The 12,097-nt window shown below is 44.7% G+C and overlaps 2 protein-coding genes across 2 annotated transcripts in view; both read right to left on the reverse strand.

The window, feature by feature from the left end:
* LOC125870446 (probable cytochrome c biosynthesis protein) overlaps positions 1–654 on the reverse strand; it is a 3,050-nt gene extending 2,396 nt beyond the window's left edge. The window contains 1 exon segment of the mRNA XM_049550884.1: positions 1–654. This exon segment is cut by the window's left edge and continues 1,383 nt beyond it. The gene's annotated coding sequence lies outside the window, so the exon portion shown is untranslated.
* Positions 655–1,522: 868 nt separating this feature from the next.
* LOC125870443 (cytochrome c oxidase subunit 1-like) lies at positions 1,523–3,522 on the reverse strand. The gene is given in 2 exon segments (XM_049550879.1): positions 1,523–1,991; positions 1,994–3,522. Coding segments are annotated over 2 exon segments (1,494 nt in total). The 5' UTR covers positions 3,066–3,522; the 3' UTR covers positions 1,523–1,569.
* Positions 3,523–12,097: the final 8,575 nt, after the last annotated feature.

Below are 12,097 nucleotides of genomic sequence, written 5' to 3' on the forward strand. Positions count from 1 at the left end.
CCGGCTAGAAAGTCCTTAAGAACGAGAAAGCCGTCTAAAAGGCTATTCCATAACCGACTCTTGTTGCCGAGTCGAGGGGGCGTTCAGCCACTTGACTGTAAGGAGAGGGGGCTTGGCTGGTACCAGGCTCTAAAAGAGTTTTCTTCGAGCGAGCGGTCTTTCTATCTTTTTGGGTTGCATGCCCAAGGCAATGCTTTTTGTAGATTGAGATGGATTGATCTTCGCTATCGTGCCTCCTCCTTGTACCAGTTGATGCTGGGGCAGTGCTTAATATGAGTTTTCTCCTGCCCCAGACAGCTTCGAGGTTCCCATCGATTACAGAGGTTTCTACCACTGAACTTGCTTATGCTCCCCTTTGATCGAGTGCTACTTCTATAAATAAGATTGTGTAGGAAAATGTTGAATTGGCTTCAATCGAGATTGCCTCGGCTTCTTAGGCACATGAGGAACCGGCCTAACATCTTTTCAATCGAAATCCCAATCAAAGACAAGTTCTACCAAGGCCAGGATCTGAAAGAGAGGATTCACTTTCCTAAATTCCAAGTGACATGATTCCTCCTTCAGAAGCTAAAGTTGAATGATCGAAGTCTCCTTTAGGTTCAGTCGAAAAGATCGAATCGAAGTCATCAATTCAACCATTCGAATGGTCTCCCCTAAGATATGGCCATCTCTCTAGGTTGCACAACCCCTTTAGATCATTCTATTCGTGCTTGAAAAATGACCCCATCGGTCCGCTCCTTTTAATGGACATTCTTAGTCGTCCTCCGAGTGTTAACACCCAATAGATCAGATCGTGAACTCTTTCAGACCCTTAGTTTCACTTTGTTGGGGCAGAGTTTCAGCCTGCCTTCCACCGAATATAAAAAACCTTAGAGCTGCCTAACCTACTGACATCCCGGCGAAGAGAGTCATTTTTTGTGTTACATCTTCGAATTCGAGAGAGGGCTTTCCTCTTATCTCTCAAATTATAGGCATTGAAGCGATCGAGAGAAAGTAAGAAAACTATTGCACACGCCCCCCCATTCGCCCTTTACTAATATAATAGAAGGTAAGGCAAAAGCAAGAGTGAAACTACGAGCTAAAAGCAGGCGTGCCTCTCTTATAAGAGAATATGATACCATCCCCCACTTTTGGCGCACTTGTTTGATGAGCTAAGCCTAAGCGCCATATAAGTCAAAAGCTAGCCTGAGACCTAAAAAAGCAAGGTCGAAATCCATCCCTCTTTTTCCTGTATTTGACTAGTAGGGCTAATGAACGACCCTTTGATCTATGTCGTGTTCAGCCAGGTCTGATTAGAAGTTCCAAAATGAGTGGAGCGAGGGGCTTTAGAGGGAAAAAAGGGGGGGCGAGCTTTAATTGAAGTAGGGGCGGAGCTCCTCTCCTTACAGTCAAGTGGCTTTCACTCCTCATAGAGAGTTAGAAAGCGTCAGTTCTCATAGCGAGGCTTAGGCCGACGGGGTAGGGCGCGGCCCCCCAATTCTCAACCCCGACCTACACAAGTGGTTTTTTAACCCACATTAGGAAAAGTTCTGTTAGGTTCTTAGTAGCGATCGGCGACCTTTTCTTCTTTTACTTCACATAGCTTTTCGTCTCCTTGATGGCTGGAAGTTCTCCAAAAGTATGAAAAGCTGGAGGACTTTGTACCATCCATTCCGGTGTGGTTGGATTCTGTTCAACAGCCCAAGGACTTGGAGCACATCTTTTGTTCTTTCCACTGCTTGAAGTGATTGTTACGACCACGAAGAAACGACAAATCCCAACTACGGATATATAAGAGCCAAAACTGCTAAGGGCATTCCATCCAGCGTAAGCATCTGGATAATCTGGAATGCGACGTGGCATACCCGAAAGCCCTAAGAAATGCTTAGGAAAGAAGGTCATATTAACCTCGAAAAAGGTGATCCAAAAATGGATTTGACCTAAAGTTTCAGGGTATGTCCGAACAAAGATTTTACCTACCCAATAGTGAAATCCTGCAAATAAAGCAAAATGGCTCCTATAGAAAGTACATAATGGAAATGTGCAACCACATAATAAGTATCATGTAGAGCAATGTCTAGCCCAGAATTAGCCAGAACTATTCCAGTGAGTCCTCCTATGGTGAATAAAAAGATGAACCCTACAACAAATAACATGGGTGTTTTGTATTGTATCGAACCCCCCCACATGGTAGCGATCCAACTAAAGATTTTGATTCCAGTGGGGACAGCTATGATCATGGTAGCTGCGGTGAAGTAGGCACGGGTATCAACGTCTAAGCCCACAGTAAACATATGATGAGCCCAAACAAGAAATCTAAGAACACCTATACTGATCATGGCATAAACCATGCCTAGATACCTGAAAACCAGTTTTCTCGAAAAAGTAGAAACGATATGACTTACGATACCGGATCCAGGCAAAATGGGAATATAAACCTCTGGATGACCGAAGAACCAAAAGAGATGCTGGTATAATATGGGGTCTCCCCCTCCAGCGGGATCAGAAAAGGTTGTATTAAAGTTTCGATCGGTTAATAACATGGTAATTGCCCCTGCCAGTACCGGAAGTGATAATAAAAGTGGGAATGCTGTCACTAGAACGGACCACACAAATAGAGGTGATCTATGCATAGTCATTCCAGGTCCACGCATGTTGAAGATAGTTGTTATAAAATTAATAGAACCTAAAATGGATGAAACACCAGATAGATGAAGACTAGAAATTGCTAAATCAACTACTCCTCTAGAATGGCTGGTAATACCACTTAAGGGCGGATAGACCGTACACCCAGTGCCGCTACCCACTTCTACTAAGGCTGAGCTTAATAAGAGCAAGAGACTTGTAGGCAACAACCAGAATGAAATATTATTTAATCGTGGAAATGCCATGTCAGGCGCACCTATCAGAATCAGAACAGACCAATTACCAGATCCACCTATCATCGTCGGCATAACTATAAAAAAGATCATTAAAAAAGTGTGAGCCGTTATTAAAATATTATAAAGTTGATGATTCCCACCAAGAATTTGATCGCCGGGTCGTGCTAATTCCATACGAATCAGTACTGAGAAGCATGTGCCCATCACTCCAGCAATGGCACCGAAGATGAAATAAAGAGTCCCTATATCCTTGTGGTTAATGGAGAACAGCCATCTGACCGGATTTGTCGTAAAATTGAGATTATTTTGTTTCCTTCCTTATCAGAGAGGGACCCGCGGGGCTTATTTATTCAAAAAGGGGGAGTGAGGGAGGGGAGGAAGAATGGAAAGCCCGAACTTTATTAATGGGACATTTTGATCCCCTTTTCCTCTCATCCTCCCCCAGTTCTGGTTTAGGAAAGGGTCAACGCAAGGATCTTATTTCGAAGCAATCTTTGGAGTTTTCCCTTATCCGAACGGGTCTTGCAAGAAAATAGGATTTCATATTGAGCTCCAAATATACGCTATTGGGATGAGATGGCTCCTACTAGCTCTCCCTCCCTAAGAACCGCACGTGCGAGTTCCCCCGCATACGGCTCAAGTGGCGAAGGCCCTTTCCTTCGCGCTTCGCTATAGCCAAGCTTACAGCTAGCCTATCGGCTAGAGCCAAGCTTCGACCACGACTGCTCGTCGCTTTTGGCCGCCTTATTCCGTCACTCGAGATCCAAGTCAGCACCGGCAAAGATGTCTTGATTCCTCGCGGCTGGGCCGGCTTGGAAGCAAGCTACCTCTTGCCTATCTCACCCCCTTCCTTCAGCTGGGTGAGCCTTCGCTTTTTGGATCGTCTTCTGCCGAATGCGGTACCCCCCATTTTTTGGTTCCCATTGGGTTTACCTTGTTCACATGTCGACCCCATGGCAGCAACAAAAGGTGATCTTGTGCTATACTCCAGTGATATCTTTCCTACCGAGACACGCAAACTCCCATCGTGTCCTAGATAACATTCCGTGAATCGAAAGAGGAAGCCTACTCATCTATCAACTCCTCTCGTAGATCGGTGCGGTTTTACGAAGCGTCTAAGCACAGTTCACTCGCGTTGATCAATCAAGAGGGTTGCCGCCACTCCTTAAGGTTATCTGTTGTATCATACACTTCTTGCATTCTGTCCCACGCTTCATACCTCCTCTTTCTTCTTAAGGTAAGATAATGGGCCAGGCATGGTGGGGTAGGAGCATCCAATCGGCAATATTTTTGGCTTAACCAAGAAGTCTTATGTCCTCCGAGTCGCACGGCGTTTTAACCGAAAGAACTTCTTGCGCAATTCATGCCTTTCTGTTTTTATGACCAGAAATTCTTTCTTTATTTTCATAAAAAATTGTTCTCTGGACTTTTTATCAATATGAGGTGATCGTAACACAGTATATAAGACTCGTGATTCAGGCAATCCAATCTTCCGTGTGTAAGGCGGAAGCCCCCAAAAATGGTTTTCCAAAAATGGGTGATCAAAAGATCGAATTACTATGCCTATCTTGGTGGTCGTTACTTTTGGTGGTCTTTCTTTTTGGCTGACTCGTCTAAGTGCTCTCCTTTGTCTCATTGTTTATCTCGTAATCATTTGATTCCACCCCTAAAGCTACCTCCTACTCCTCCTCCTTCTCCTTTAGGATAGGATCCTCCTTGGTCCTTTTTACATAACACTCTCGGCCAAATTGTCTTTCCCGAGCCTGAGAGAGGCCGCCTTCTCTCAGGCCATCTTCTACTCTTCTATTTCAGTCTCTAGTCTGACTCGAAGTATTTGTCAAAATACATATGAAATAGTATTTCTATTTTATGAAATGGACCCAAATAGGCAGAAAGCGAAGCAATTTCCGCTTCGCTTTTTGTCTCAATGTCCAATTCCGTAATAGAAAAATGTTGCGCAAAATATGTTAAATCTTCCTTGTTTTTCTCTTTCAAACAAGGAAACCTTTCCAATCCATCCCAGAAGCGCAGTATCTCCGAAGATGCCCTTCGACTATGGCATGAAGCTTATTTAGTTTCTCTCCTTCCGAACCCGGGGCTGGGCCGTCCCCTTCGATTCGCGCACCGGGAATGAGCTCCAGACCGGAATTCTCTGGTGGAGGAGTCGGGGTTGGCGGTTGACTGAACCACCCTTCACCCGACGGAGGAGAGTAAAACTGATTCACAGCTCGAGTTAGGTCATCCGCGAACAGATACCCAAAGTGTAAGGTGACCTTTGCCAGAGCAAGACCCACGATAACTTTTCGAATATGGAATAAAAGGATTTCAAGTCTTTTTTTAATCTTATTTTCTAGTCGTAAAATTCATACAAGTATTACGGATGGAAGTAGACTAAAAAGTTGAAATCCTAATGATGGCATAATTGTCCGACACTACGTTCCTCGATCTTCAAAGAAAACTTACTCCTCCTACTCCTCTTTCTCCTTTAGGATAGGATCCTCCTTGGTCCTTCTTTCACTAATGGTCTCACCATTTTCTAGTAGTAGTAGTTCGCGCGAGGGACTTTTCTATCGCTTGCCCTTCCACACCACATTAATTAGGTTAGGTGGGTGTTGTTATTTTATTTTATTGATCCCTAAATTTTTGACCAGAGCACTGTTGTGTGCGAGAAAAATTTCCCATTCTTCTAAAAATTGAAGAAAAATGGGCGACTTTTCATCAATAAGAGCCAAGACAAGATCATCATAGTCAGATGAGTCGATGTCCACTATGAAGATCTGTACGAAAGTTTTTATGTCACCTGGCTGGGGTGAATAACCCAGCGACTCCAAGACACATCTTGCGGTCCGCATCAGCCGCCCTTCAAGGCGGACTAATTCGTCAACTGCCCTTTGCTCCTCTAAGGACAGAGTCCCAAGAGGAACCTGGGGAAATAGTGGTTGCTAGGGCTCGGGTTCCGTGGGCAGATTCAAATCAGGCAGCATGTTTAGATTAAAGTCTTGTAGGGGTGCCCCCCATTCCCCAATACCAGAGGAAAATCCATAAATAAGGCGGATAATTCTCCTACTACAGGTATGGCGCTAGCTAAGCTTGTGATTACTATAGCTCCCCAAAAGCTCATCTGACCCCAAGGTAGGACATATCCTATAAAAGCTGTCACAATCATTAATAGGAAGATTACAACTCCGAGACACCGAACAAATTCCCTAGGACTGCTATAACTGGCATGATATAGACCACGAAAAATATGCAGGTGAACCACAATGAAAAACATACTTGCCCCATTAGCATGCATATAACGTAGCAACCAGCCCCCTTCAACATCTCTCATAATGTGTTCTACGCTATTGAAAGCTAGATCCACATGAGGTATGTAATGCATAGCTAAAAAAATGCCAGTCACTATCTGAATGACTAAACAAATACCCGCTAACGAACCGAACCCCCACCAATAACTAAGATTGCTCGGGGTTGGATAATCTATCAAATGCTGATTAAGTGTGGAGGATATAGGTTTTTTAAGAAGAGAGAGCCGTTGGTTCCTTATAGTCATTTCTTTTTTTCTCTTTTCTATCGTGACAACTCTTGTTACCCCACCTTTTAGCGTTCTGGGGCCCTACTATGTATTAAAATGTGAGTACCTTTTCTTCCACCTCCGAAGGATGGAGGGGGTATACAGGGAAAAAAGCGTCGAAAGGGTCGGATCACCCTGGGTTATTGAAGAGTCGTCCGACTTCTCGGTGACCGAATAAGAGAGGTTTTTACCTCTTTCTCTTCTCTCCAGCACTCTCGGACTGATCATCTTGCTGCAACAAAACAATCTTAGGAATGAATGTAATGGAAATTTAGGTCTCTGTCCACTTGGAAGATTATTCTTTCCTCCTCGGCGAAAGAGGGCAAAAAGGGTGTGTGGGAGAAAGAATTCAAAAAGGAGAGAAGATTCCGTCCACCAAGCGGGACAGAGTGCGACCCCTAAGCAATTGGGGGTTCTCGCTCATCTCTTGGGGGTCCATCTCATCTGAAAACTTTTCCTCTTCCATTAGCATAGCTAAATTTGAATAGGATGAATCAGCCTTAGGAAAAGTAAGCCCCCTTTCCTTGATTGAATTTGGCTTCGCTACGCCCTGAATCAATCAAAAAGCTTATTGATTTGATTCATCCCATTTCATTTATTTGGGCGAGAGGGAGGCTGTGAGTCACCTGGGCTACGAATTTTTCCGTTTGTTGATTCTCGAAATTGAAAAAAAAATCAGGTCCAGACCCAAAAATGAATAAGAAGCGAGGCGAGAGTCCTTCATTAAAGAGGGGAAAAGAGGGGTGGGCTTTGTTCTGGGGGGGCCCCCTTGCGCAGCTTTAGAAAGGAGAGAATGACTTTTTGAAATTCTCTCCAACCCTTTCTATCTATCTTTAGAAGTAGGGCGAGAGAAAGTCAATATGATATTTGCATTGGTTTTTCCAACGAAACTAAACACTTTTCTTCTTTCTCATTCGGAAGGCTCAGTTCCACACCCTGACTTCAATGATGGGAACAACCTCCGCACTCCGACGCTCCACTGAACAACAGTTCTCCGCCTTACTATATTTAAAATAGTGGTCGATCCTTCGGGAGTTACATTCGTAACAACATGTAATGTTATGTTCACGTGGATGGAGATGGATTCGAACCCCCGATATTTCTAAAAATACTTCGGTTTTTAAGACCGACTCTTTCAACCGCTCAGACATCCATCCCCTTCGCGCTTCGCCCGCCCTATCCATCCGCACGGTGGCAGGTAGGGGCTTATCTATGTGATTCGCTACGCTTGCCTGCGCCTATCGGCTGATTCTATTGCCTGCCGGTTAGCGAAACTTTTCCGGTAGTACGAATCGCTACGCTTCGCCTCTTTCTATATGATAATATGCATCTTGGTTGCTGCGCTCCCTGCGGGTAATAGCAAGAGAGTGAATAACGAATGATCCTCCAAACTCAAAGAGTGATTGAGTCCGACTCAAGCGAGTGAGTGAAAGGCGTGGCAAGAGAGCGAGTTCGACTCGCGAACGATCAGCAAGTGAAGGACCGATCCTTTTGCGCCAATACTGTTGCGAGACTGGTACTTGGCGGCTCACGAGCAACATATAGACTAAGGTTGCCCATCACCCCCTCGCTCTTTTTTGAAGGCCCTTTCAATTCTCTTTCTAGTATGCTTCCTCCATAAGAACACTGAACGCCCAGCTTCGCAGAGCAGCTCTCTCCCCAGCCCACAGCATAGTGTGGAATCTGGATCCTTTCATCGAGCACCATTTCTTTTAGATAGAAGGGTGTTCTGACTCTATTGGATCAAGTCATAACCTAAGCCTTCTACTAGTAGACTACTATGGAGAGACTAAGCTCTATTTCAGAGATTGGACTCTCTTACTGTGATTAGCTCCTACTAGTAAGAAGCTGTTCCCGAGCCAGGTTCCCTGGATCCACGTGTTCCTAGCCGGGCCTAAATGGATGAATGAAGAAGCGCGCCCGGGTAGACTTCAAGAGCTCTTACTCTGCCTATCCTCCTACTTCTTGGGGGTCATAGAAAGATACGAACCGCCTACTCTTTAAAGGGTTGGTGTGGCATTAGATTGTTGAAAATGAAAGCGGCTTGTCCTCACTAATAAAAAACAGCAATCCCTCCCCTTCTGTTACCTACTTTTACGAATCTCTTCGGTATACCTCAATACAAGACAAGCGCAGGAAAGGATAAACAATAAAAACCGGGCTATCGCCCTATCTAAGCAGCCTTCCCCTCTCCTCTACGGAAGTAATCTTTAAATCTATTTCAGTTCCTGTGTCTGTCGCTATCGCCCTATTCTCTCTCAATTGCCTATCCTTTCTAGATGAGGGGGAGTCCCTTAGCAGTAGCTTCCAACACTTAAGATTGACCTCCTCAAGTGCCAGATATGAATGTTTTATGAATTTCATACGGGACTACTTACTTACCTAAAGTTCACTTTTGGCTTACCAAAAAAGTTGACTGAAGGAACTGACCTAAGCATAGCTCTCTCTCTCAAATACAAATGTCAAGAAAGGGATTCCTTGGATAAGTGGAAAAATGCTCAAAAAATCCTTTCATTTCTCTTTGAAGGCCTTTGTCCTACTTATAGTATCAGTCCTCCAGCCTATACTTGTGTTTTTATTAACCAAGAACACATGCACTTTGTTGGCACTAAAAAAAAAGGTTATTCAATCCACTAGTGCAACTGAAGGTGCGCAGCCTCTTCTGAACCGGAACAAGAAAGAGCTCATAACCACTGCTTGTGAACAGCTCTCCTCAACTTAAGGCGCACCTACTCTTACTAGAAGTCTAGTCTCTCTCAGGTCCAGTTTCGATCTCTAACTAACTTACTTAATAGGCCAGGCAGGCCAGGCCGGCCGGAAGAGAGATATTCAGAAAACCCGATTTCCTGTCTTAAGAACCTGACTCAAAAGAGAAAAGAAGACCGGACTAAAAGAGATCTCACTTTCGACGATTGAACTTGACTTTTATATCCAGATTGGAACTGGACTTAAACGTCTTTGGATCCTGCTTAGGGCCGGCTTTCACTTTCATATCAGGAACGTCGACTTGCACTTGCAATATAGAATTTTACTTTCCGGAATCCTTGCTCCTGGCTTATATTCACATAGGCCACTCATAAGAATAAGACGTTCAACTCCCTAAAACACGTGTAATTGAGAGAGTCATCATATCAGTGCCTTGGGGAAATGCCTACCTTCAGGAGAAGATTACCGAATGAGTTTCAAACCTGTCCTCTTCGCTTCCCAAGATATTTAGGGAAAGGGGCGTTCAGCCACTTGACTCTAAGGAAAGGGGCCTTGTCGGCCACCGCTTGCTGACGACGGAACGCATCGTCAATTAAAAGGTCCTCGCCTTGGACTTAGTTGGAAAGGTAGGTGTTCGGCATGTCCCTTGCTTGCGAACTTCTTTAGTAGGGCGGAGGTGCCATTCCTCACGTTTACCGTTGTCCCCAGACTTCACTCTTTCAACACTTGTATACTTTCTAAAGAGTCAGGCATGCCCCTGTCCCTGTCTCCAAGTGTGTGATCCACCGATTCACTGAGTGACTTTTTCTTACCGCTGCGCTGGAGTCCCTATCTCTTAAAGGGTTGGTGTGGCAGACTTCCCCCTTGTTTGCCGATTGAAGAAAGCCTTATATGGCTTCAAACAAGCGAGAAAGGCCCTTTCTATCTTATTAGTCAAGCGCGCTAGCTGCAATCAAAAAACAGCGCTAACGAGCAAGAAAGGGGATGCGCTAAGGCGCAACGGCGTTCGCGCAGCAGCTGCGCCCTTGCTTCTTGCTTTCGAGCCGGAGCTTGCTGGGTAGTGAAGTGGTCCGTGAAGGTTAAATAAGACTTGTGTTAAGCAAGCAGAGTAGTCAAGCCAAAAAAGCAAGAAGCGGTTTTCGTTCGATCGACGGAATCAATCGTACTTTCACTGCTGTGGACCGGCTTTCATAAAGCACCTTTGGGCAGCAGCTACTATTGGGATCCAATTTCGAGATCAATTCGACAATGAAACTCTTTAAGCAATGATCTTATCTATGTCATTTCTCTTGACGCGATACAAAAGACGACTTTCGAGAGTCACTTAGCCCCTTGACCTCTTTTCTCAAAAAAGACGCTGTGCGGGCAAGTCGATCAAAGTCAGAGCGGGGAGGGAATGTTTATTTACAGTTGTTGTAGTACGACTTTTCATTTCCTGTTCGGTCTTTCAATAAGTAGTCAGCTGCGGGCGTAGTCAGACTTAACATTGATTGAAGCAGCTGTTGGAGAGAAGGCACCAGTCAGACCTGCAAGCACCGGGTAGTATGCAGCGGCAGTTTTCAATCATACAATGTTCTTAGTCTGACTTTTAGCGGTAGTCAGCTGTCCTCGTTCTCCTCTTTGAATTGCCCTATTGAGTCAGGGTCGGTGCTTGCAAAAATGTCGAGCCGACGGGGTCAGGTACCAGTAGTTACAATAGTAAAGGGGGGCTGGACACTAGTTGTGCGAGTGGAATGACCCAACTGGACCTAGTCAGCCCGAACCGTTTTGCGGTTCTAGAGGACCCTGAACAAGAAGAGGCAAAGATGCCAGATCTGGACACTGCTGAACCGGAAGAGATTGCTCAGGATGAGTGTTTGGGTAACAAAGCCGAGGAGGGTGTAGTCAAGGAGAGAACTCCCGAGGAGAGTGATTTGGCTCATAGAAGCGAGGATCTGGAAGAGAGGGTCAACTATGGCAGTGACTGAGGGGGACTTGTTCTGTGATAAACAAATGACTTCAAACCTCAGGGCATCCAAAAGAGGTGAACCTGAGAAGAGCAGTAAGAGTAAGCGTTCAAGTACTGGTGCTATGACCTTAAAGGTGGAAGATCCTCCCCTGGTTCGAATCACCCTGAATGAAGAGTGGGCGAACAAGATGCAAAACATATCATAAATGTTGAATTCTAAGAAAGAGGGGGGGCCCCTTCCCGCGTATGCGCCTTTATTTATATTCTTTCTATTTTTGAATTACCAATGGAGAATCTTTCTAAAAAAATCTCTCTGGCAAAACGCAATTCGTCGAGTTCAATTCAAGGTGCACCTTGCTTTTTTTTCAGGTAGCTTTTTCTTACGCCTATTTAGCTAGTGGGGCATTGGTCATAGCCGAAATTCCTCGAAGGGATAAAACCAAAATAAAGAAGAGAAAGAAAGGGAAGTTTTTTCTTTCTTTCAATCCAAATAAGAGAACAAAGAAAGCACTCAAAAATGAAAGTTAGATAAAGAAGTGTTAGTAAGAACTAGCACTAGACTTCTTCCCCCCTTTCTTTTCGACTTTTTCTCTCTCCTTTTGTTTGTGCTTCCACCCGGGCTTTTCATTCTGTTTTATAGAGACCCGAGGAAATTCTATATAATAATAAATGTAGAAAGGTGGGGGTGAGGTACTTTCCCCGGCATACGGAAAGAAAATCCAGGATGACGGCTTTCAAAAGACGAGTAAGGGACGGGGAGAGGGCGACTGAAAAGGAGGCTCGACCTACAGGGAGAGGGAGGCTGAAAAGGAGGCTCGACCTACAGGGAGAGGGAGGCTCTCGAAACCAAACGAGACTAGAAAGAACATGGGAATTAGCACCATTCATATGAGTGCTTTTGTTTTGTCTCTTCGAGACAACAAAACAAAAGGACAGCCCTCTCTATATCTCGGTCTCGGTTTAGCATCATATATCGCTGAGCATTTTTTTTGGTTGTAGTGCGGATGT

The sequence above is a fragment of the Solanum stenotomum genome, chromosome 7 (assembly GCF_019186545.1).
Source record: "Solanum stenotomum isolate F172 chromosome 7, ASM1918654v1, whole genome shotgun sequence".
In the NCBI taxonomy this organism is placed as follows: domain Eukaryota; kingdom Viridiplantae; phylum Streptophyta; class Magnoliopsida; order Solanales; family Solanaceae; genus Solanum; species Solanum stenotomum.